The sequence below is a fragment of the Lissotriton vulgaris genome, chromosome 9 (genome assembly GCF_964263255.1).
Source record: "Lissotriton vulgaris chromosome 9, aLisVul1.2, whole genome shotgun sequence".
Lineage (NCBI taxonomy): Eukaryota > Metazoa > Chordata > Amphibia > Caudata > Salamandridae > Lissotriton > Lissotriton vulgaris.
The window spans coordinates 227726465-227753514 of NC_141697.1; the positions used below are offsets into that span (position 1 = coordinate 227726465).

Consider the following 27050-nt stretch of genomic DNA (forward strand, 5'->3'; position numbering starts at 1 on the left):
GGTGGTTCTGAGGACTAGACCTTCTTTCCTGCCCAAGGTTGTTTCGGCCTTTCACATCGGGCAGTCCATCACCCTCCCTTCCTTCTTCCCGCCTCCGCATCCGTCAAAGGATGAAGAGCGGCTCCATCGTCTGGACCCAAAACGTGCGCTTTCATTTTACATGGATCGCACACGCCAGTTCCGGGTGGATGACCAACTGTTTGTTGGCTACGTGGGTGCGAAGAAGGGAAGGGCGGTCTGTAAACGAACCATCTCTCGATGGGTCGTCCTCTGCATCAAAGCGTGCTACTCTTTGGCTCGGAAGGAGCCTCCTGTTGGGCTGAGGGCCCATTCCACTCGGGCCACGGCGGCTACCACTGCCCTGGGCCGGGGAGTCCCCTTGCAGGACATTTGCCAAGCGGCTACGTGGGCCTCGCTGCACACGTTTGCGAGGCACTACTGCCTGGACAGTCAAGTCCGGAGGGATGGCTTCTTTGGCCGTTCTGTCCTCCAGGACTTTCTGGTGTAGTTTGTATTGGTTCGCAGACCCACCACCGGGGTTGGTATTGCTGGGGTATGTATTCTAAGGTAAGGAATCTAACACTAACGTGTTTCTTTCAGATGAACAAGTTACTTACCTTCGGTAACGATATATCTGTAAGAAACATTAGTTAGTGTTAGATTCCTTACCGATCCCACCCATCCTCCCCGTTCTGCGAACTGATACCTAGGGTTAAGGTCATCCCTTTCAGGGCCCTAGTTTTACATGGCACCAGTGTTGGTTCTCTCATGGCTCTGCGTCTCCTGGCGCGGAAATGCTGTGTGCAAAGAACTGACGTCAGCGCGCGGAGGCGGCGTCTATATACTCCAGCGACGTCATCACGGCGCACGACGCCGACGACGGACGCGGAGCCGCAGGGGACGCCTGCAGACGACGCCTACCGACGCGCAGGGGTACTGCTACGCAAAAGTTTCCGGATCCAGACTGACGCCTGGGGATATTCTAAGGTAAGGAATCTAACACTAACTAATGTTTCTTACAGATATATCGTTACCGAAGGTAAGTAACTTGTTCTTTAATAGAAATGGACTTAAAGTAGAGACGCCCGGATGTTTGTGATCTTCATTTTGAAGTTTTCAGGTAAGGCTTACATGCAGGAACATTCCGCCTGGATCCGGAAAGTTAATGCGTAGGATGTTATCGCTAACCGATTGAGTAAACGGAGGGTAAGTGAGGTACAGGAGAGCTAGGGATTTAGAAATACCGAAGACATACGTCGGATAGAAAAGTGTGCCAATTTGGAACAGGAGGCAGAGTTGCAGCAGAGGTTGGGGAGGCGTTGTAGAGAAGTCACGGCAGAGAGAGCAATACAGGGCACATGTATACTTAATGTGGCAGGGAGGAAAGAGGCACTGATTCAGGTCTGTGATTCGGAAAGAGTGACTGACTGCAACAAGATCGTAAATGTTGATGTTAGGCAGGTGGCAAACATGGTAGCTTCGGGCAGGGGAGGGGGCGGAGCGGGGAGAGGGAACAGATGGAGCGAAGGCTGATAAGGGGAGGGGGGAGGAGAAATGCGACACGGCGGGCAGGGGAGGGGGCGGAGCGGGGAGAGGGAACAGACGGAGGGAAGGCAGATAAGGGGAGGGGGGAGGAGAAATGCGACACGGCGGGCAGGGGAGGGGGCGGAGCGGAGCGGGGGCCTAGTGCGGCTGAGGGAACTGATGTGCACGCGCTTTTAAGCTCAATGCGCATGCGCATTGAGCTTAAAAGTCACGGGCACTGCAAGGAATCGCCACGATTCCTTGCAAGTTGGATAAAGAGTGGATAAGCCCCCATAGTCTCGCTTGCTCGATGCGCATGCGCATCGACAGGCGAGACCTAAAAAAGGATGGGTCCCTACAACCCTTTCTCGATCTCAGACCAATAAATCATTACATCATACCAGAACCCTTCCATATGGTCACTCTCCAAGAGATCATTCCATTATTACAACAAGCATTGGCATAGCCAATAGGTCTCGCGATTAGGACCTTATAAGTGTTTATCTATGCAACGGTTGCTGGTGTTGCTGCAAGGATATTGTGCTGCATAACTGAATACTTATAATGTCCCAAATGCGAGACCTATTGGCTATGCAAATGGATAGCTAATAGGTATGTTTTTTTTGACCTTTTAATTATTCAGTTATGCAGTTTAATACTATTGGTGCAACAATATTACTTTTTGCATGTCTAAACAGTTATAATGTGTGTAAGGCTCGACCTATTGGATATGTTTTTTTTATTTTGTGAGTGTTTTTTTAATGTAGTTATTGTGAGAATGTGATAGTTAATTAGTGAGAGAGTATTAGTGAGAGTATGTTAGCGAGAATGATTTATTTTTGATAGTGAGTTTGTTAGTTATTGTCTGAGAGATACATGTTTTTTTTTGTAACTGGGAGTTTGTTATTGTGAGTGTGTATGTGATAGAGAGTTATTTATTTAGTGTGAGTGAGTGTGTTAGTTTGTGAAAGATAGTTTGAGAGTTGGTTAGTGAGAGAGAGTGTGATATAGTTACTGAGAGTGATTGAAAGAGTTATTTTTTAGTTAGTAATAGATAGTGATTAAATTAGTTAGAATTATACGTTGATTTCAAACGACAAAAGATAATCCCTTGCAGCCGCATGTCAGTAGATTACCCTGGATGCTTTTATGGTTTAAGTATAGTTTTATTGTAGAACCATGGTGCTAACACTGCACAAACGAACAAGAGGAGGAATAAGTGGCTGCGTGTTACTGGGAAATAGGTGCTGAAATTAAAGCAATTTATACAAATATGAAACCGTGGTTTCACAGAAGAAGAAAAAAGACGTACAAGTTCATAGTTTATGGCACATACATTATTTGGGTTTTAATAGCAAACCTGGGAGCCAATTTTTGTGTTATTATTTTTATTATTTTTTTAAAAAAAGAAGAAAAACCCAAGTGCAAACAGAATAGTTGCATGTACTTTAGTCATTATAGTTTGTTGCATTATAAATGCCAGTGTTATGAGTCAATTATTTAAGGTCAGAAGTTATCTACAGACAGTTCTATGGTTAAAATAAAGGGAGTCCAAGCCCCTTTTCCGCGATTGAATCGCTTCGTCTCAGTTGTCCTATATCGATTCAATAACTTTCCTCCCTGTTCTGGACCTCATCCTGGGGAGGATCATTTCCCTCAGTGTTCTAATTGGATGAACAAGCTGTATCCTTGAGATGGAGAGTTTTTTTTAAATTAATGATTCGAGACGGGTTTTAGTAAATAGGAAGAAGTGGCACTCAAGCTGTTTAGACGTAATGTGAATAGTTGGGTGTCAGAATCAAAATGGTGCCAACAGGAAGGGGAGACCCTCAAAACCCCTCAATCTGTGTGGAAAACCACACAGCAACAATTAAGCAAAAGACCTGTGCACACATTAAACAGTAAATCATCTGATAGATAAATATTTAAAGCAAAGTAGGACATTCCAACAATGGAATCTTTGTTCTGCAACTTGTCTTTTAATCGTGCATCCGGAATAATTTACAAACAGCCAGCCGACACGTGTTTCATTGTAGAAGAGAGTGCTCTACAACTCTCCAGGGCATTATGGCTGAATCCACAATTGGAATACCCACATCCGGTGATAATTCCAACCCGTCAGGGTAGTTAGGATCTTGAATAGAAGTGAATGGAAGTAAAATTTGGCAGCCAATTATAGACTGTTCAGTGATAGATGAAAAGAGCAGCTAACACTCCCCCTGTGGCGGCATGCTTCTTCAAAGTGAAACTGACGCGGCCTGATCGAGCGCTGTAAGGGTGCCTGAAAATGCTAGCTCAGGCGAGACCTAAAAAGGGGGTTTTCATGGCGGCTTTAGATCTAAAGGACACCTATGTCTACATACCAATTCACCCTGCACAAAAGAAATACCTTAGATTTCTATTTCAAGGAACACATTATCAGTTCAAGGTTCTTCCATTTGGAATTACCACAGCACCGCGAGTCTTCACAAAGTGTCTAGCAGTAGTAGCAGCACATCTATGCAGACATAATATTAATGTTTTCCCATATCTAGACGACTGGGTAATCAAAGCAAACAACTACGTTCTTTGCAACCAAAACACAAAAAAACTAGATTTGCTGCATCAAGAAGGGTGCACCCTCAATATAAAAAAAAATCTCATCTACAATCAGACAAAACTGAGTCGTACCTAGGCACTATACTGAACACACAATCAGCACTAGCATATCCAACCACAGACATGCTGCACAACATAGTAACTTTAATTCACCAGTTTCAAACTAGAAATAAAATTCCTGCAAAACATTTCTCCAACTTCTAGGCATGATGGCATCCTGTATTCACATAGTAAACATGCCTGACTTAATATGAGACCTCTACAACAATGTCTCTCTCATAAGTGGACTTGTTCACTGAGTCACCGTCACGATCTAGTTTTGTTAGAAAGATACACAAATCAATCTCTGCAATGGTGGAAACCACAGAATTTAACAAAAGGGCAGTCTTTTCAGGCACACAGCCCCCCAGAAAATACTCACAACAGATACTTCCCTAACAGGTTGGGGTGCTCATCTCTACAACCTCACTATTCAGAGTATATGAGATTCCAAATAAGAATCTCTGTATCAGTCACCTTGAGCTGCAAGCTGTTCATCTAGAAATCAAAGCCTTCCTACCTGGTCTGCAACACAAAGTTGTCCTAATTCAAACAGACCATATGACAAGAATTTATTATTTACAAAAACAGGGGGACACACTCGCTCCAATTATCTCTAGTAGCATAGAAAATTTGGAGATTAGCAATACATCATAACATTCATCTCCTAGCAGAACATGCCTCACGGACAAGCAATCAAATTGCACACTTTCTAAGCAAAACGCAGCAACAATTCCACAAATGTGAGTTTTACCCCAATTTTCTTCAACCATACTTTCACAAGTGGGGGTTTCCTGGGGTAGACCTGTTTGCAACAAAAGAAAACGTAAAATGCCCCCACTTGGCAAGCAGGTACCCACACCATCAATCCAAAGGCAATGCTCTAGGGATGAACTGGTCAGAGATATTTGAATGCTCTTTGCCACCTCTCCCACTACCATCAGGTCAGGAAACTCGCAGACATCTCTCACTATGATACTAATGGCTCCAACATAGGCTCGACAACCATGGTTGTCAACAATCCTGGAACTGTCTTAAGTCCTTCACTAGAATCTTCACCTGAACCCAGATCTTTGCTCACAGAATCACGGAACACTAAGACGTCCCAATCCCAAAGAAATTAATCTTGCAATTTAGCCCCTGAAAGCTTAGAATTTGGTTACTTAAATTTACCTCAACAATGTATGAACATTCTTAAAGAGGCTCGTAAGCCAACTACAAGGGTATGTTATGCAGCAAAATGGAATCACTTTGTTATATTCTTTCACAAGTAAAATGTTAACCCTCTAAAGGCAAAGGTAAAAACACTTATTTTTTACCTTTTGCATTTACAAACTGCAGGATTAGCATATACTTACATAAGATTACATCTTGCAGCGTTTGCAGCATATCTCCAAAATAGATAACGCATATCGGTGTTTAAAATTCCAGTTATAAAATCTTTCATGGAGGGACTTAAAATAATAATTCCTCCTACACTTTCACCTGCCCCAGCATGAAACTTAAGCATTGTCCTAACAAGATTAATGGGTCCTCCTTTTGTACCTTTCATTACATTCTTGTTAATTGCAATATGTTTCATAGAAACGTGCCTTTTTAATAGCTATTACTTCTCTTAAAAGAGTAAGTGAAATTCAGGCATTAACTCTAGAAGAGCTTTTCTTTCAACCTCATCAACCCAGGGTAGTGCTTCAAACTAATCCTAAATTCTTGCCAAAGTAGTTTCCAATTTCCATAGTAATCAATCCATTGATTCACCATTTTTTTCCCCACAACCAGATACAGTTGCAGAAAGGGCATTAAACACTCTAGATGTAATAAAAAGGGCACTGATGTATTACATCAACAGGACTAAATCTTTTGGAAAAAACAAAACAATTGTTTGTTGCCTTTGCATCCCCTCGTTTAGGAAACGCAATATCAAAATCAGGCATTTCAAGATGGATAGTTAAATGTATCCAGACAATTCAATGCATATGCTAAACGTCTTTTACCTGATGCGCCATAAGAACACTCCACTAGAAAAATTGGAGCTTTTATGGCATTTTTTAGGGACCATTTCTATTGCTAACATTTGCAAAGCAGCAACATGGTCTACTCCACACACCTTCTCAAAACATTATTGTGTGGATGAATTTGCATGCCAACAAGCCAATGTTAGTCAGGCCGTACTTGAAATTATTTTTCAGACAACTACAATACCCACAAGTTAACCACTGCCTGAGGTGAGGGACTGTTTCACAGTCTATGCACAGCATGTGCATCTACAGCACACATGCTTCGAACGGATTATGTTGCTTACCCTGTAACTATCTGTTCTTGGCATGTAGTGCTGTAGATTCACATGTGCCATCCCTACTCCCCCAAAAAGTCCTGTGTAGGTTGAAATACACACATTTTATTTCATAATAATACATGGACATCTCAATGCTTCCATATACAGCATTCTTACATTCTCACCTACCCACGACAAAACAATCTGAAGATGGTGTCGATGATCGGGCTCAGTATTCCCAAGAGGAGGAGTCACATAGCCTTGTGACTCGAAGAACTATTCTTGGAACAAAAAGAACTTGTAATCATCTGAGCCCAACACTAGATGGTGAACTTATGGAAAGCATGTGAATCTAAAGCACTACATGCCAAGAGCAGATGCTTACAGGGTCCTTCATATGGGGAAAAATGCATATACTGCATACAGTTACATACAAGAGGTTTCCGGGGTTTCCCTTCAGTACTTAAGGTGGCAGGGGCCAAAGTCCAAAGATCCACCAGTCATTTAGATACTATAGTAAATTTCTTGTTTATTATATGAGAGTCATGGAAAATATTGCCCAAACAAAAAGAGATAGTTGGAAGTAAACTGATGGACACATGAAAGTGAGAAACACTACATTAAAAATTTGGCTGAGATTAGCATTAGTTGTTGGAGTGAAAACCGTCTGCAATTTGGTCCTGGATATAGGGATAATGGAATGTAAGAAAACGTGTAATCAGGGAAACTGTGATCATAGAGCAAATAATAATGCGAAAGGTTTTGAAGCGAAAGTCCAGTTGCAATGTAAGTGTGGCTAATAGAGACGTGTATAACAGCTTCTCACATTTGTGCATTGTTCTTTTTTGTACTTTGAGAAGCAGGATAAAATATTCCTGTATATATTGAAACTCTGGATGTTTTCCGTTTAGTTTGATCTATTCTGTTTGAAATGCCTCATTTAGGCTCTTCCATTTGCTTTCAGGCTAAGAGACAACAGCGGAAATTGAATTTTCTGATCACCCAAACAGAGCTCTATGCCCACTTCATGAGCCGTAAGCGAGATTCAGAGTCTGATGTGATACAGGAAGAGATTCTACGGAAGCTGGATGACAACTCTTCCCAGCGGCAAATAGACATCGGTGGAGGGGTTGTCGTTAACATCACACAGGAGGATTATGGTATGTTTCCCTGAATGACATGTAGCAGTGCACAGAATGGCAGTGCTGTTCAGCATGATACTTGAGTTTGAATTGGCAGGAATAAGTGGTCATCTTTTCTTTGTAATCGGGTAGCCAATCAAAGCTTCAAAAAAGAATCTCGTGTCAACCAGAGAATTGCCCTCTGTGAATGGAAGATAATAATGACTGGCTTAAAGGCACAGTGCAAAAAAGTTGGCTTTATACACTTGATCTATTATTTCGAACTCCTTAAAGACTCTGCACCGATGTGTACTACATGTTTGACCACGTTGCTTATTTGCATTACTTGTCTTATTGATTTACATGATTGGCTTTGCATCCACCTATTTGTACTGTTAGCTTTATTGACTTACCTGTTGTCTATCCTCCCTCATGTACCCCTACTATGTAAAGCGCTCTGATATCTGCAAAGATCTTGTCCGCGCTATATAAAACTTTCAAAATAAATAAAATTAAAAAAATAAATAAATCCCATTTCCTTTAATTCAATTAAAAAGAAATTAACAAAGGAGCTGTTGTTGCCAAAGTGTCATTCATTTAAAGGTCTATTTGGCTACCTCTAAAATAATGCATCATTAAATTAGGGGTAATGAGAGCTGCTTCTTATCAATGAAAACTGTTCTAATCTATTGATGACTTTGATCATTTGTGGAATAATGACCACATCAGATACAATCATAATAGTGACCACAACTGGCAGTATCATAGTAGTAACCACCCTGATAGGTCACGATATTGAATGACCACCGTCAGCCAAAATGTCATATTGAGAATACTGTTTATATAATTTGGTGAAGGTTCTTAAACCTAGGAAAGTATAGATCTATTCTTAGCTGCTCCATTTCTATGTACTTTGAAGCGATGTATAATAGATAGGTACAGGCATATCTTCATGATAAATAGATGTGGAGTTAGGAATGTAAATATTTACTTATATATATTCTTACCTTCATGAAGGTGTGGTTGTCGATTTGTAGGTGCTATATTTTGACAGGATGATATTTAAAACTGGATGGTATTACAGAACACGGTCTACCCCAACTCAAGATGGTTATAGCAACAGCAATGTTGGGAAACGTTTTATCACTATGAAATGCCCCCACATGACTAGAAAGTGTCCACTGATACAAAGAGATTTAAATCTTCCAAAGACACCACGAATTACCATTCAAAAAGCAACTTAAATATATTTGAGATTTTCAATCATTTTGCAACGAACATCAGCATATCCCTTTTTGCTATCAAACATGTCCTTTTCATTTCGGGTAAACCACTCCAAGAACATCTTAACTTTTTCCACACCCTCGGTGTGACTGATAGAGTGTGTCTTGCCAAGTGACAATCTCCATGTGACTTTACAAAATTGAGAGTGGAAATAGCTGGTCATTTTGCAACTCCGTCAGGCTGTCAATATGTGCGTTTGTGTGGCCCTGGCATTGGTCAGGGTGGCTGCCACTATTAGTGTCCGGAGATGAGTTGAGCTGCTTAATTCAATGTGTCTAGCCCCTGTACAGCGCTCGACTATATTCTTGGGAGCTCATTCTAGGGTACTGGCGAGCTAACTGTAGCCTCTACGCTACCTTTGGAGATCTCTACTTTAGATAGTATGTCGAAAAGTGCTTTTTTCAAGTGAGTTGTTAATTGTTTTGAATTCGGTGAAGATTATAATGGCGGGGAAATAGCCAATTTTTCCTTATGCTGATTAGACGGTGATTAATGTTCTGCTTCTTATATCAATGCGCCTCTGTAAAAAACAAAAACACTTTCTGTAAATAATTTATATTGACAAAATAAAAACTATTTCTGATGAGTTTTCAGACCCATGTTGTCATGGTTTATCTTGTGAACCTGTACCAAATATTTTTGGTTGTAGTGCAGCTTACTTGTCTTTGGTTTCATGTTGCAGACAGTGAATACTACAAGGCACAAGCATTGAAGAATGCAGAAGATGCATACCAGATACATCAGGCTCGGGTGAGTATCTTGCTCATGGCATATGTTAAATGAGGAGAAGCATACTATGGGCCTGCCGAACCGCTGGCGTTTTCAAACATATTATCTGTTTGAAATGAACTATTCGTAACTTTTCTTAAAGCACTCTTTTGTTCCTCTGTGTCTGGATCTATATAGAAGACGATGTGCAGCAGTAGAATGTGGGGTGTGCATTCTGTGCACCAAGCATAGGGACCACATGCATTTTTGCAAACAAAGGTGTGCTCTCCTTTGGGTATGTGTAAGCATTACACACAATGCAAAAACTTTGAATCGAGTTAATCTGTACCAAAAACATATACCCTTAAATTACATTGGCAGCCTTTGGCTTATAAGTGTACCACACAATGTACAGATGCAGTCTGGATAGTTGTACTTCAACTTTGTCTATGCAATACGTTACAAATCCCATTCTATTCTTTAAAAATAGCTGACTAGCCATTAAGGTTCAATGCCAAGTAAAAGGACCACCCCTTATTTCATGAAAAGCAACCTAACCGTTCCATTAAAGGTTGAAGGGTTGTTTTAATTGTGGCACATAATTAAAGATGCTCTGTAGTTTCTAAGGGTAGGATTGTTACTTAATTTCCAATACCAAAATGTTCTGCTGATTACCTTGACCATGAAATTACAGATACCAACACAAATGTCCTTTAACATCATATATTAGGTCATTGATGATGTTACCAATGTAATTTGTGATGCCCTAGTGAAGTCATGAGCAGAGCATATGGCAACCGGTGAATTTCAGGACTTGTTAGGTTTGCCACTTTAACATAATATCTGAGTATGAAATCGAAACAAAGCTGACAATATATTCAATGAATAGTATAGTGAAGTAGTTAAAACCGGTTCTATAGAAGAGACTTGCCACCCGTTAAAATAAAAGGGCAGGCCCTTAAAACGCAATAATGTTGCTTCCTGGACACATCTAACAGGCTTGAGGACAGCTATTTTCTTAAGCTACAGTTAGCAAGTAAATTGCAGCTGTACTTGATGTTTAAAATCGTTGGGGAATCTAGTTCAGAAAGAAATTATGACACAGAATGAAAAGTATAATCGATTGTGATAGTTTTTACTGAAAACAATAAACACTCAAGGTGAGAATCAGACTAGGTTTTGAATAGTAACCTTAACAGTGGCACTCCTAAACGTACCAATGTTTTCTTATTCCGGCCCTCTAGAAGAGCTGGAAGAAATGATTAAACCTTGGGCCTGATTTAAACTTTGTCTGTCTTGGTACTTCGTCTTAAAGGCATCAGAGTACCGTGTCTCCCAAACCCCTGGTCCACCCTCATCGTTTAGAGACTGGCGAACCTGAAGGCTTCAGTCGACAAATGTCCCGTTGTCTCAGTGGCTGGAATACTTCCTCCGTTGCCCGACTTATTAGGGAATGTCAGAGGAAAGATATTACATTCCTTGCCCTATTTAGATGTACATCCTGATGCCTTTTTTCCCTGTCCATCTCTGCCAGGAAAACCTTGCTGTTCAGCAGTTGAAACAAAAGAAACATTTCCCCACACCCAGGGTAAAAAATCCCAGTCCCATGTTGTGGGGGTCATTTGCTTTATGTTTCTCTGAAGCAAACTCAGGCTTTTAACAATTTGTTTCTGAAAAAGAAAAATAATGTTTAACGTTTGGTATACAGCCATCAAAATCATTCGCTAATGTCCACCAAATGTTTTATACCTTGAGTGGAACTACTGTGGGTTTTTGTTAAATTATGGATTCACATTTTTCTTAATTCTTATCCTGTGACTTTTTTTTTGTCTTTTTCTCTTAGCTCTGACTTATTTTCATACATATTGTTTTGAAAGGGATGCAGTTGCAAATGTTCTGTTTATATGAATTATGTATTCTGGCACTCACTGTCTTTCTCCGTTCTTATTTTTTTTTTTATGAGAACCCAGAGGCAGCACATGTACACACTGAACTAAATTGATAATTTCATTACTACTAATGAAAGATGCAAGAGTGTTGGTACATAATGTACATTCTGACTAGAGTAAGTGCAACATGATGAAAATAAATAGGCCTTTACAATCAAAAGCACCCTTTCACGACGGCTATAACTGCATTGAAATGCGTACAAAGTAATGTGACTTAATTGGTTTAAAAAATAATAATAAAAAAGTTTTTTTTTTTAAAGCACCCTTGAATCTGTGATGCCTAATTTCCTTTCTTTCTTTTTCAGACAAGGTCCTTTGATGATGACGCAAGGGAAAGTCGGGCAGCTGCTCTCAGAGCTGCCAATAAGTCTGGCACGGGGTTTGGAGAGAGCTACAGTTTGGCGAATCCATCCATCATGGCTGGAGAAGACATTCCGCAGCCCACCCTTTTCAATGGCAAGCTGAAGTGTTACCAGTTGAAAGGCATGAATTGGCTGGCCAACCTATACGAACAGGTAACAGCATATTTACTAAAACATAATTAACACTACAATAAAGGCGATATTCCGGTTTAGTTGTTTACTTTATGGGGTGAAGGTCAATCAATCAATCAATCATAACACTTGTATAGCGCGCTACTCACCCGGAAGGGTCTCAAGGCGCTTGGGGGCCGCTACTGCTCGAACAGCCAGCTCTTGAGTTGTCTTCTGAAGGCGAGGTGGTCCTGGGTCAGCCGAAGGTGGATGGGGAGGGAGTTCCATGTCTTGACCGCCAGGTAGGAGAAGGATCTGCCTCCGGCGGTGGCTCTTCGGATGCGTGGTACGGCGGCGAGGGCGAGGCTAGCAGACCGTAGCTAGCGGGTGGGCGTGTGGAAGGTCAGGCGGTCGTTGAGGTACTTGGGGCCCAGGTCGTGGAGAGACTTGTGTGCGTGGGTGAGGAGCCTGAACGTGATCCTCTTGTTGACGGGGAGCCAGTGCAGGTTCCTCAGGTGGCTGGAGATGTGGCTGCGTCGGGGGATGTCCAGGATGAGTCGGGCGGAGGCGTTCTGGATGCGTTGTAGTCTTTTTTGTAGCTTGGCTGTGGTTCCGGCGTAGAGGGTGTTTCCGTAGTCCAGCCTGCTGGTGACGAGGGCCTGGGTGACCGTCTTCCTGGTTTCGTACGGGATCCATCGGAAGATCTTGCGGAGCATGCGGAGGGTGTGAAAGCATGAAGAGGAGACAGCGTTGATTTGTCTGGTCATTGAGAGGGAGGAGTCCAGGATGAAGCCCAGGTTGCGTGCGTGGTCTGTCGGCATGGGGGCGGTGCCCAGGGCTGGGGGCCACTAGGAGTCATCCCTGGCGGAGGGTGATGGGCCAAGGATGAGGACTTCCGTCATAGCTTGCTTAATCTCCACAACGGCCCCAGCAGCGCCGGGGATGCCTGGCTTCACCTTGGGGGTGCCCTCTCACAGGGAAAGCCAGGACGGGTTCCCCAGCGGTATACAGCGCCAGGACACCACGTAACGAGGTAACAGTGCGCTTTACAAGTATACATACATTACATTGTCTGAGTTCAGTTTCAAGCGGCTGTTCTTCATCCACTCGGCGACGTCTTTCATCCCTTCGTGGAGGCTGGTTCTGGCGGTGTTGGGGTCTCTGGTGAGGGAGAGGATCAGCTGGGTGTCTTCGGCGTAGGAGATGATGTTGAGGTTGTGTTGGCGTGCGATGGCTGCGAGAGGTCTCATGTAGACGTTGAAGAGGGTGGGGGCTGAGTGATGATCCTTGCGGGACGCCGCAGATGACTTCGGTGGCCTCGGAACGAAACGGGGGGAGGCGGACTCTGTGTTCTTCCAGCGAGAAATGAGATGATCCACTTCAATGCCTTCTATTGGGTGCCAGTGTTGCTGAGGCGTTGGACTAGGGTGCGGTGGCAGACAGTGTCGAACGCGGCGGAGAGGTCCAGGAGGATGAGTGCCGCTGTTTCCCCGTTGTCGAGGAGGGCTCGGATGTCATCGGTGGCTGCGATGAGGGCGGTCTCGGTGCTGTGGTTGGCTCTGAAACCGGACTGCGAGGGGTCGAGGGATCCATTCGTCTCGAGGAAGGCGGCAAGCTGTCTGTTGGCGATCTTCTCGATGACTTTGGCAGGAAAAGGGAGGAGCGAGATGGGGCGGAAGTTTTTGAGGTTGGTGGGGTCCGCTGTTGGTTTCTTCAGTAGGGTGCTGAGCTTGGCATGCTTCCAGCTCTCCGGGAAGGTGGCGGTGTCGAAGGAGGTGTTGATGACGTCTCGGAGTTGGGGTGCGATGGTGGAGTCGGCCTTGTTGAAGACGTGGTGGGGGCAGGGGTCAGTCGGAGATCCGGAGTGGATGGTGTTCATCGTGCGGGCTGTGTCTTCGGTGGTTACTGCGGTCCAGGTGCGGAGGGTGGCGGTGGGATGCGTTGGTTCGACGGTTGGGTGCGAGGATGGTGTGCCGAAGCTGTTGTGGATGTCGGCAATCTTGCGGTGGAAGAACGAGGCGAGGGAGTCGCAGAGATCTTGTGAAGGGGTGATTTCCTTGTTGCCTGTGCTGGGGTTGGAGAACTCCTTGACGATGCTGAAGACTTCCTTGCTGTCGTGGGCGTTGTTGTCCAGTCGCTCCTTCAGTGATTTCTTCTTGGTGGTGCGGGTGAGCTGGTAGTGCTTGCGGGTCGCGTGTTTGAGGGCGGTCATGTTGTCAGTGGTCCGGTCGAGGAGCCAGGCTTTCTCGAGGGTGCGGCAGGTCTTCTTGGAGTCCTTGAGTTCGTCGGTGAACCAGGGGGCCTTCTTGCTTCTGGGTTTGCTGGGGGGGTTCTTCAGTGGTGCGAGGTCGTCGGCGGAGGCGGTCAGCCACTGCGTGAGGTTGCGGGCTGCTTCGTTGGGGTCCGGTGTGCTGGCAGGTGGGTTCTGGCTGAGGGAGGTGGTGAGCTGGTCGGCGGTGATCTTGCTCCAGCTTCTGTGAGGAACCTGTTGCGGGTGGTGGTGGGTAGTAGTTTTTCTGAAGCTGAAGTGGACGCAGCTGTGGTCGGTCCAGTGGAGTCCGGTGGAGTGGCTGAAGGCGATGTGCTTGCTGGATGAGAAGACGGGGTCAAGCGTGTGGCCGGCGTAGTGGGTGGGGGTGTTGACCAGTTGCTTGAGTCAGAGGTTGGCGAGGTTGTCCAGCAGGGTGACGGTGTTGCGGTCCATGTTGTTCTCCAGGTGGAAGTTGAGGTCCCCTAGGAGGATGTAGTCGGCGGAGGGGAGGGCGTGTGGGCTGATGAAGTCCGTGTTGTCTTCGCTGAATTGTGTGCGTGGTCCCGGGGGTCTGTAGATGAGGGTGCCTCTGAGGGTCGTCTTTGGGTCGGTGTGAATCTGGAAGTGGAGGTGCTCGGCGGCGGTGAAGGCGTCGTCGGCCGTGATGCGGATGGTGTTCTTGTGGACGATGGCGATGCCTCCCCCAGTCTGGTTGACGCGGTCCCTCCTGATGATCTTTTATCCATCCGGGATGGCGATGGCGATGTCGGGGGCTGAGGAGGCGTTCATCCATGTTTCAGTGAGGAACGCGACGTCTGGTGATGTTGTGTCGAGCAGGTTCCAGAGTTCGACGGCGTGTCTGTGGACGGAGCGGGTGATGAGCAGGATGCACTTGAGGTTGCTGCTGGGGTTTGGCTTGGCGGGCGCGGTGCATGTTCTGAGGCAGGTGAACTTGCAGGTGAAGGGTCCGTGGAAACGTTTCGGGGCGGCCCGTCATCACCACGATCCAATCAGGGTTTCTAATATGTCCGAATAATCATAATTGAAATTCATTTTGTGTGTTTTTTCCATGTTTGTTCAGGGCCCTCACGTTTCTGGATTCAATGCACGAGTTGCTCCTGCTGCCTTGGTTTTACATTATATGTGTAGCACTGCAGTTCCCATTTTAAATTGAGGACTAAACCATACCAGAAAGCTCAGAAAAGGTCTGGATCCAATTTATTGGGCAGATATGATTCACAGTTCCATGAAAGGAAGCTAATTAGAAGGGTTTGGGATTTCAAAGCTTCTCAAATATATTTCCTACACATTCTAACTTTACTCTCATGCATCAGAGGAAAGTAGTGCAGAAAATAGGATAAGATGGAGCAACCAGTAACATAGATGCAGGGTTTATGTATTTTATAATGCCTCTTTGGAAAATAGTCTTTGTTTCAGAATAATTTTTTGGGAGGAAATAGTAAAATCCATCAAGTTTCCTAAATATAAATTGGTACGCATGCATAGGGTACTATGCTTGAATAGATTGTACTTATGCATGTACTTCCTAACATTTATGGCCTAAAGAAAATGTAATAGACTACTAGAAGTGTTTTAAACTATTCACCTGGGTGTGCATACTATTTTTGACTTTTTTTTTAAATCTGTGGGTTTTAATCAATTCCTTTACAATTTTTTAAAAAACATTTTTTATTGAGTTTTAAAAGAATAAGCACATACTATGCCTCATCTCCACAACAGCCCACACATACGCTGGGGATACCTGGTTTCACACTGGAGATAACCAGCAGGGTCCATCTCACAGGGATAACCAGGACGGGTTCCCCAGCGGTCTACAGCGCGGAGATACCCCATGTGGGGTGATTCATGCGCTTTACAAGACATCATTACATTACATTACATAAAAAGAAAATAAAACCGATCACATTTTCAGGTATCACATGTGTTTGCATACATAGGAGGGCGGAAATGAGCAGTTAACAAGAATTGGGCTGGCCTACAATAAATCAATATGCTAGACAACGTTGGACATGCACAATTCCTTTACAATTCTGTGTATATCCCCTCATAATCAAAATTTGTATGAATCCATAATTAAGACTAAGGTTGTGGAGATACTGTTTAGTAAAAAGGTGAATCAGACTTTTACCAACATTGTAACATGTTGCCATACTTGAAACTGTATGTATTTACGTTAACCAGGAGTGTCTGTTTGAGAGTGAAATAACTTCCTTTTCTGTTTTATCATTTGGGAAATCTTTTGAATGGTTGGTGTCTTAAATGTGAGACACAAGTTGATGAAGGAAATTATCTTTGTGCTGACTCATCGAAAGATGCTAATGATGTGGGTTTCTTTTCAGGGTATCAATGGGATTCTTGCAGATGAGATGGGCCTTGGTAAAACTGTTCAGAGCATTGCTTTGCTAGCACACCTTGCTGAGGTAAGTGGTGGTTATGCATTTTATGTTGGATAGGCTGTTTCAAGAAGGGAACAAATGTAGGGGGCAGACAACTGGACTGGTAGTTGGATTCTCGCACTCCGAACTCACATGCAGGTTCATCTTTTCGAGCTCTTTAGGGTCCCTGTGGCTGCCCTGATGATCTTCGTCATTGAAGAGGTGGTGCAGGATCTCAATGAGATCTTGGAGCATTTTTCAGTTTCTTGTTGCCGTAACCGTGGAGTCAAAATTAATCTCATATTTCATGGTGTCCCATCCTACCTCTGGTAACAGGAGTGTTTGAATAGATGGTCTTCTGCTGATAGTAGACCATTCTCTCTCAAGGGGTCACCATTGATTATCATGAGCATTGAATAGTCCTACCTACGTGGGGGGACCCTTTAGCACTTCTTTCAAAGTCACATCCACTTTGCCTTACTTCAGAAATACAGGAAACATATGTGACAGACCTGTTAATGTTTTAATCCTTAAAAACAGGCAAGGTTTCCTTGTGACATATTAATTTGCTAAAATGCAAAATAAAGGTGTTAAAAAAACGCCTATGTTGCCAATATTTATTAAATAAAATATCCTTAAAAAGAAAAAAAAAGAAAAGTGACCTTTTAAAAACGCCCTCCATTAACACCTTAAACTTCTTTTTAAAGTAAGATAAGGAGTAATGCATAGCAATGTAGCCTGCATAGGCTGCTGCGTTAAAACAATGTAAATAGGACACTGTTCTTTTAAGACCTCTTGACCTTCACTGTCATCATGCCCTGTAGGTGGTAGTTCACTCAATTCTTTTTTCCGGCGCCTGTTGATGACTCCTGGAACAGAGCTCTGATTTTTTAAAGGTTTTTTTCCCACAACAATTTTAGTATTTTCCTCAACAATTTTAATCACAGACTTTTTAAAGCCTGGCGTCCTTTAAGGCAAAAAATATTTTAGATAATTTCCTGACAGGAAATGTATCTAATTTCTCAGAAAATGTGATCTCTTTTTTGCGACTTGTCCAGAGTACGGCCGGAAATTTGACAAAAACAGACCCATACAGGATCTGCATCTTATGTTTAGCAGAGTCTCATGATCCGAAGACGGGTCGCCACAGCAAGACCCTCTACAGGTACACTTTGAGGGAGGGAGAAGATTCATCTCCATGGTGAAGTGGACCACCGCAGAAGACAAGATTCCTTGGCTGGAGAGACTTCAGAAGGGCGAGGGGAAACTGTTCCCTCTACCAGTGTCCATATGTCTCGGTCTGAAGACACCTGCAGCGGGAGATCTAAAAAGAGAAGATCTGCTGAAAAACAGAATAAGACCTAGAGGAAATTGAAGGGGCTGGTTCGACATCGAGAACACTCTTGATGTTGATGAGGAAAGTGATGTTAAGAACTTCGACGGCGCAAGATAAAACAACCTTTCTGACCAAAACAGTGGCTTTTGGGGATGAAAGCACGCAGACTTCCTTCAGAGTCGGATTCAGAGTACCTCCTGGCCTATTCACTATCCAGGCCCACCTCTCTAGTGACTAATCCGGATTCTCAAAGCACCACCTCGAGTTCCAACGGAATCCACTCCTCCACAATGCTCTCCTCCTCTTCCTCAAAACACCTCAACCAGCGATTTCAGTAGTACCTCCATTGCCAGTACAGCCAGTCTCTCCATCTCAGCCACCACAGTCTACTGTACCAGTGGCACACACACCATGGCAACCTAGATCTCGCTCCCATCTCACCAGACCTCGCACCTATTGGTCTAGGTCAAGATCAAGATCCCACATAGTCATCGTTCAAGGTCTCACAGATGCTCACACTCAAGATTGAGAAGAGACTCTACATCCTGGTCAAGATCCTCACAGTCTTGTCATATGTCATCTTCAGGATTGTGTCCCCTTACCACCAAGAATATCTCCTGTAGATTTACCAACTACTTCATCCAGGTTGGTAATTTTTGAGACACTTCACAAAGATCCGCAGCTAGCCCACTGCTTCTGTTGGTTCCAGGCATCTTAGAACCAGCGATGGAACTTTTGTGACTCCTACTGCTGTGAAGCCTGCTTCATCACGCCTGCAAAAGAAATACAGATCACTGTATCAAAATCTGTCTTTTTGTCGCATAGATCCAATATCAGACATTATCAGTCATTGTTTCTGCAGCTTGAAAATGTCATGCCATGGCCCCATCTTCTACAGTACCTCCTGTTAAGGAGAGCAAGAAATTGGATTCATTGGGCATAAAGATCTACAGAACCTTGCAGTTTCCGTGAAAAAGCTGCTAGTGCAACAGCTCTCCTAGGACGCCATGACAGATCTTTTTGGGACTCCAACAGTTCATAGGAGATCTTCCAAGAGACAGGTGTCAGGATTCTCAGGAGATTATTAATGAAGGAATGATGGTGTCAAACTTAAGTTATCAGCACTGCAGCTGATTCCTCCAATCTAGCAATGCATGGTTATTGTCATGGACTAGTGCTTTGGCGTTCATCATGGCGGAGACTCACAGGTTCGAAACCGGAAGCCAAACATAGGATTCCCAACATGTTCTTTTCAGGTAGCAATTTATTTGGCTCTCATGCTGACAAAGAGGTGTTTACGATTAACTCCGAGCTCGATACTCTTAAAGCTGTCAGATTATAGAAAATTTGAGAATATTGTAGACATTCCTATAGGCCCTATGGCCGCTGCTGTTTCCACCAGAGGTTTCAAATCCCTCATTGGACTACAGCAAGAACAATCATCTCAGCCACATAGACTTCAACAGCGGCGTTAGTCAAGAGACAGAGAAGGACACTAAAAGTACGGGTGGCAAACAGTCAGTCATTTCTTCCCTCTCTTTTGTTGCCTACTCCGGTAAGGGGAAGTAGAACATCATTCTTGAAAGAGTGGCAATGAATAACAACCAACAAATGGTTTCTGAATATTGTAAAGCATGGATAATGTCTCAGATTCAAGTTTCTCCACCATCTATTCTACTGAGAAACATTCCCTTTACCACCAGGAATACCTGCAATAAGAAGTATCCATTCTCTTGCAGAAACACTCGGTGGCAAAGGTCCTTTCTCACCTGAGAGGAATGGGAATGTATTCGTGTTATTTTCTGGTGAAGAAGAAAAGGCTTTGAAACAAATACAGACCCATTTTCAGACCTTCTCTCAACTCCATCAAGAGGACTGGCAATGCTCGATAGACCTGCAAGATACTTATTTTCACATCCCAATAGCCAACCTTCAGGAGCACATGGTCTTCAACCTGGGGTGCTGTTGCATCTGGCTGGCTGGGGAGCGGCAACTCGGTGGACCGCACCTTGCCTCTTTGGTGCCTGTGGCTGCAGGGGAATAGCTCTTCTACTCCAAGGGAGATTCTTTGGCATTTTGCGAAGCAATGTCAGTCCTGGATTCTTGAGGTCTGCACAGCGGTAGGACGAGTCCGATTCTCCACAAGGGACAGGTGCAGCAGGCAGCCTGGCAGGGTTGGCACCAAGTCAGTCATTCTTCTCGGTACAGCAGTCTTCTTCTTTGTCCACTTCTTCTTTTGGTCCATAGAAATCTGAAGATCTGTATCAGGGGGTCCCCTAAATACTCAATTCAGGGTCTTTAAGAAGAGTGAGAGGTAGTAGCCGATGGGCTACTTACCCCTGGGGTCATTATGTCACCTATATGACCACTTCCTGTGGGAAGTAGGCATAACCCTGTCTCAGAATCCCTACGTTTGCCATGATGGCCAACTCTGAAAAGTTGTATCCACTTCATGTAGCCCACCTTAGGGGTGGTACTTGCCTGGGGACGGGCATGCCTCCCTGACTAGATATATCTGAAAGAAACAGGTTAGTGTTAGATTCCTTACCTTAGAATATCTCCAGGCGTCAGATTGGATCCGGAAAGTTTTGCGTAGCAGTACCCCGCGCGTCGCTAGGCATCGTCTGCGGCTCCGCGTCCGTTGTTGGCGTCGTTGGCGCCGGGATGACGTCGTCGGAGTACTTAGACGCGCCCTCGCGTGCTGACGTCAGTTCTTCTTTCTTCCACGCCAGCAAGCGCAGATCCGGAAAAAGCAGTACTCCGTAGTCACTTTTTGACTAACTTTTTCGATCCTTTTTGGGCCCTTTTTCGAGTCGGTTGACTCTCGGTGCCGGTAGGGATGCCAGAGTTCAAGCCCTGTGCTGACTGTGACCGTCTGATGTCGGTTACCGACCCCCACCGCCGGTGCCTGTATTGCCTGTGGGCCGACCACGACGACAAGTCGTGCCCCAACTGCCGGGCCTTGACTTCGAAGGCTAGGCGGGAGCGGTCCCGTAAGCACCTCGAGCTCCGGCAGTCGGTCCCGTGCCGTTCACGGTCCAAGTCGAGGAGGAGGTCGAAGGACCGGTCGCGGGGCCACAGTCATCGCAGCTCGGCGAGTCAACACCATTCGTCAGGCTCCAAGCCCTCAGGTAAGAGGCACAAGAAGTCAAAGAGACGACATCGCTCTTCCGACTCCCCCAGACGCTCACACGATGCGGCCGGAAGTTCGGGCGTCACCGCCCACACAGGCTCCGCCGGTGCCGCAGGCGCCGCTGCCAGCCCCATACCCGCCGGTCCCTGGGCTGAGCGCGACGCCGGAGGAGATCGATGCCGTCCTCATGGCCATGAGGTCGCTCTCTTCTCTGTCTGGTCCCGCTGTGGCGCCTTCGGGCCCCGCGGCCCCGATTGGGAGCCCAAGCGGGCTGGGTGCTTCTGCCCCGGCACCGTCGGGAGCTTCGGCCCAGCGCCGTCGACCACTTCGGTCCCGATGCCGCAGGGCCCCCCGGGATCCGTGTCGCCGCTGGTCGACCTTACGACCCCTCCGCCGGCACCGACCCGCAGGGTGTCGCCCTCGACGCCGTACCCGGACGACGTCGTCCCCGGTCCCTCCCTCGGTCCAGATCCGGCGTCCGACTGGCGTCGCTTGACGCCGCATTCGATGCCGAGAGAAGAGCAATTCTTCTATGATCCGGCCCCATCCTTTGCACCTGACTATCAGAAGATGGGAGACGAGGAGGATTGGGAGGGGTCAGAGGACCCTCTGGCACGAGAGTGCCAGTCGTATCCGGACTGGGCAGTGGATCTAGGGGAGGCCAGTGGTTTGGACACTTCGCCCGACACTGGCTTTGTCTCCCCTCCTACCGTGGCTACGGACGAGGGGGCTGCTTACAGCGCGGTGCTCACGAGGGCGGCAAAGGCCTTGAGTCTTGAGCTAACCAGTCGCGGTCGTGAGGACTAACCTCCTCACGAGGTCCTTAAACCGCAGGCAAGCTCTTCGGAGCCTCTACTGCCGTTTAATGAGGCCATTACTGACGTTCTGTTGGGCACTTTGTCCAGGCCCGCTACAGGTCCTCCTGTAGATCGGAACCTAGCCAGGCGCCACCGCCCGGCCGGGCGACCCCAGCTTCCTGTCCACCCACCCCACCCCCGAGAGCCTGGCTATTCAGGCCTCTAACTCCCAGACTGCATTCCCGACTGCTCCACCTGATCGGGAATCCAAAAGGTATGAGCAGTTCGGTAAGAAGCTGTTCTCCTCACTTAGTTTGGGGTTGCGGTCGGTCAACACCGCTTGCCTTTTGGGCCATTATACCCACTCTCTGTGGGACACTGTCGCGGACGTACTGCCAGCTTGCCCGGAGGAGGCCCGGGTCAAACTCGCTCAAGCCCTTGCGGAAGGGCGGGATGCAGCACAGTACTCTATCTGATGCGGACTGGATACCACGGACTCGCTGGGCAGGGCGATTTCCACGACGGTGGCGGTTCACCGCCACACCTGGCTGAGGTCCTCCAACTTTTCGGCTGATGTCCAGAATTCCCTCATGGGCATGCCTTTTGATGGCCGTCGCCTCTTTGGCGACAAGGCGCTTGAGCGTTTCAAGGACTCCAGGGCTACGGCCAAGTCCTTGGGCCTGTCGGGCCAGCGCCAGCAAACTTCTGCCTTTCGCTCCTTTCTTGGCCAAGGAAGAGGCGCCCCCTCACGTCCTGCCAGCCACAGGCCGCAGACTAACATCCAGCGTGGCGGCGGACGTTCTAACCGCTGTGGCGGTGCCAGGGGACAGCGGCGAGGCCAGTCCACATCCACCCCCGCAGCATCCGCCTCAAAGCCTTCCTAGTCCGAGCTTTCAGGCCCATTCGACGCCAGTGGGGGGCAGGGTTCACCATCACCTCCTCCACTGGCGCTCCATCACTTCGGACAGGTGGGTGCTGCAAATCGTCCGTAGGGGCTACTCCCTCCCCTTCGAGGTGACCCTTCCAGCCATGCCACCACAGTACCACCGCGTGTCGGGGGATCACTTGCAACTTCTGCAAGAGGAAGTTACGGCCCTCTTGGCCAAGGGGGACATCGAGCGCGTTCCTGGGCCAGAAGTAGGGTGTGGTTGTTACTCTCACTACTTTTTGGTTCCCAGGAAGGGCAAAGGGGGCCTAAGCCCTATCTTGGACCTGCGGAACGTCAACGGCTTCCTCTGGAAGAAGAAGTTCAAGATGCTGACTTTGGCTCAGGTCTTAGCTGCCCTGGACCCGGGAGATTGGATGGTAGCGTTGGACTTGCAGGACGCATATTTTCACATCCCCGTCCTGCCGGCCCACCGGCGTTACCTGCGGTTCACGGTAGCCCAAGAGCACTTCCAGTTTACCGTGCTCCCCTTCAGCCTTACCAGTGCCCCACGGGTGTTCACGAAAGTGATGGCGGTGGTCGCAGCTCATCTGCACAGATTAGGGCTGTCAGTCTTACCCTATCTCGACGACTAGTTGTTGAAGGCGGGCTCGCCCCAGACAGTCGTCAGCCACCTCCAGACTACGGCCGACCTCCTGCACCTGCTGGAGTTCTCCATCAATGTGCCGAAGTCACACCTGTGTCCCTGTCAGAAGCTCCTCTTCATCGGAGCGGTTCTGGACTCGGTGCTTTTTCCGGTTTATCCTCCCAAGCAGCAGATTTGGGATATTCACGCTCTGATTCCGATCTTTCAGCCTTTATCCCGAGTCTCGGTCAGGTTGACGCTGCGGCTTCTGGGGCTGATGGCCTCCTGCTTCCTTCCGGTGCATCACGCCAGGTGGCGGATGTGGGCTCTGCAGTGGGACCTGAAGTTTCAGTGGGCCCAGCATCAGGCCAACCTGTCCAACCACGTCCTGATCTTGGAGGGCACTGCGAGACAGTTGCAGTGGTGGCTCTTGGACCGCGATTGGGTCAGCGGCAGATCCCTCTCCCTACCCCAACCGGAGCACGTAGTAGTGATGGATGCGTCTCTCCTGGGCTAGGGGGGGCCACATGGGAGAGGCGGAGATCAGAGGCCTCTGGTCTCCAGCGGAGTCCCGGCTCCATATCAACCTTCTGGAGCTGCTGGCGATCCGGCTTGCACTGTAGACATTCCTTCCTCTGTTCGGGGAAGTGTAGTGCAGGTGTTCACGGACAACAGCAACGCCATGTGGTAGTGCAACAAACAAGGCGGGGTGGGGTCGTGTACCCTTTGTCAGGAGGCTCTGCACCTCTGGCAATAGCTGGAACACCAGGGCGTCACCCTGGTGGTTCAACACCTGGCAGCTTCCCTGAACGCCAGGGCGGACGAACTCAGCCGCCGGTACATGATGGATCACGAATGGCGTCTGAACTGGAACGTGGCGCAAGGCCTCTTACACCGAAGAGAACGCGCAATGTCAACAGTTCTGCACGTTGGAATTTCCAAGGCGGCACTCGCTCGGAGACGCTTTTTCGTCACGAGTGGAGCTGCGGTCTATTGTACGCCTTTCCGCCTATACCACTTCTGCCCAGAGTGCTGAAGAAGAGCAGGCGCGACCGGACCAAAGTCATCCTTGTGGCTCCGGACTGGGCATGAAGGTACTGGTATCCCGAGCTACTCGGCATGTCAGTCGATCCCCCGATTCATCTGCTTCTTCAGGAGGACCTTCTGTCGCAGCAGCAGGGGACGTTCCTCCTCCTGAACCTGTCCAGTCTCAACCTCCATGCGTGGAGATTGAGCGGCGACAGTTGAGGCCATTTGACTTGCCTCCTGAAGTCTGTGATGTGATTCTGGCAGCCAGGCGTCCCTCCACAAAATCGGTATACGCCTGTAGGCGGAACAAATTTGTGGCATGGTGCACAGCAAAGGCTGTGGATCCCCTTTTTACCCCCCTTTCAGAGGTTCTCCTCTTTCTTCTTTCTCTTGCCCAGCAGGGCTCTGCTCTGGGCACTATCAAGGGCTACCTCTCTACCAGTTCAGCCTTCTTGAGGCTTCCTGATCAGCCTTCTCTTTTCAAGTCCCCTGTTGTAAATAGATTCTTGAAGGGCATCCCTCACATGTTTCCTCCTGTTCCTTTCGTGATGTCTCAGTGGGACTTGAACCTTGTTCTGACTTATTTGATGTGTGTTCCTTTAGAGCCACTTCATAATTGCCCTCTTCGTCTTCTAAATCTTAAGACTGCATTCCTGGTTGCCATCACCTCTGCCATGAGTGAGCTCCAGGCTTTTTCTTCTTAACCTCCTTTCCTTTCTGTCCATCCGGACAAAGTTGTCTTGAGGACGCGCTCCTCTTTCCTGCCCAAAGTAGTCTTAGTCTTCCACATCGGGCAGTCCATCACCTTGCCCACCTTATTTCCGCCTCCGCATCCCTCGAAAGAGGAAGAGAGGCTCCACCGTCTGGACCCAAAACGTGCGTTCTCATTCTATCTGGACCGCACATGCCAGTTCCAGGTGGATGGTGAAAACAACAAGGACCCCCTGGGTAGTTTTAGTATGTAGACTCCTAGGGCAGGGTAACAACTGGTGTGAAAAAAAATCCTAGGACATCTAAGAGGACAGTGTGAACAATCATGATTGTTCACACTGTCCTCTTAGATGTCATAGGATTTTTTTCACACCAGTTCCAGGTGGATGACCAGCTCTTTTTTGGTTACGTGGGCGCTAAGAAGGGACGGGCGGTGCACAAACGAACCATTTCTCGGTGGGTCGTTTTGTGCATAAAGGCTTGTTATTCACTGGCTAAAAAGGAGCCTCCTGTGGGGCTGCGTGCCCATTCCACTCGGGCCACGGCGGCTTCTACTGCCCTGGGTCGGGGAGTCCCCTTGCAGGACATCTGTCAGGCAGCTACGTGGGCCTCGCTGCACATGTTCGCAAGACACTACTGCCTGGACAGACCAGTCCGGAGAGATGGCTTTTTCGGCCGTTCTGTTCTCCAGGACGTTCTGGTGTGATCATTGGTTCGCAGTCCCACCACCAGGGTTGGTATTGCTGGGGTATCTATTCTATGATAAGGAATCTAACACTAACCTGTTTCTTTCAGATGCACAAGTTACTTACCTTCAGTAACGATATATCTGTAAGAAACAGTAGTTAGTTCCTTACCGCCCCATCCATCCTCCCCGTTCTGCGAACCGATATCTACGGTTAAGGTTCATCCCTTTCAGGGCCCTAGTTTCATGACACCAGTGTTGGTTTTTATGATGACTCTGCGTTTCTGGCGCGGAAAAGCTGTGTATAAGAACTGACGTCAGCGCGCGAGGGCGGCGTCTATGTACTCCGATGACGTCATCCCGACGCCGACGACGGACGCCGAGCCGCAAACGATACCTACCGACGCGCAGGGGTACTGCTACGTAAAACTTTCCGGATCCAGTCTGACGCCTGGGGATATTCTAAGGTAAGGAATCTAACACTAATTACTGTTTCTTACAGATATATTGTTACCGAAGGTAAGTAACTTGTGCTAATCGGCCTGTCCAGGTGCCAAACAACTCTGGACAAAGGGGGTCAACTTTCGGTCCCGTGAGGGAAGCCAGACTCGCTTATCAAAGGGGGTGGCGTATTTGAAGCTCCCCTGCCTTAGAATGCTAACCAGCATGTCATCCTGTGGGTGGGTGTGTGAATGCCCTCCACCCAAGCAGGCTTTGTTTCTGACCTAAGAGTGGTGGCCATCACCCTTGGAGGTCAGAAACTTGTCTCTGGTGACAGGCTGATGTCATTCAGCACATCAGTGTCTGGTAGGTTTTCAGGGGGCGCCTCTAAGGTGCCCTCTGGGTGCATGTATTAATAAATCCAACACTGGCATCTGTGTGGGTTTATTATTATGATATGTTTGATAACAAACATCCCTATTTTCCGTGAAGCCATCATGTAGGTGGGGAACTCATTTTCGCCAGTATCCAGCACATGCTTTGAATATGGCTACTGAACTAGAATTCACAGGGGCATATCTACTCATGCAAATATGTCCTCACATAAAATATAATGCACCCTGCCATAGGGGTGAAAGGTCTGCTGAAGAGGTGACAACACCTTGTTTTCGGAAAGGAGCACTGTAATGAGGTCTAGTTAGCAGGGCTCTGCACCGTCAGAGTCGAAAATCAGCATCTAGTAGCTACAAAGGGGGAAAACAGTGGGGGAATTACAACAAAATCCCACTT

At 47.1% G+C, this 27050-nt stretch overlaps 1 protein-coding gene across 2 annotated transcripts in view; it reads left to right on the forward strand.

Moving 5' to 3' along the window:
* The window catches only part of INO80 (INO80 complex ATPase subunit), a 545189-nt gene that overhangs the window by 212292 nt on the left and 305847 nt on the right, over window positions 1–27050 (forward strand). For both annotated transcript variants that reach the window (XM_086937360.1, XM_086937361.1), the window contains 4 exons: window positions 7401–7596; window positions 9524–9591; window positions 11804–12013; window positions 16583–16663. In XM_086937360.1, the coding sequence (XP_086793486.1) occupies window positions 7401–7596; window positions 9524–9591; window positions 11804–12013; window positions 16583–16663 (555 nt within the window). The remainder of the gene's footprint in view (window positions 1–7400; window positions 7597–9523; window positions 9592–11803; window positions 12014–16582; window positions 16664–27050) is intronic.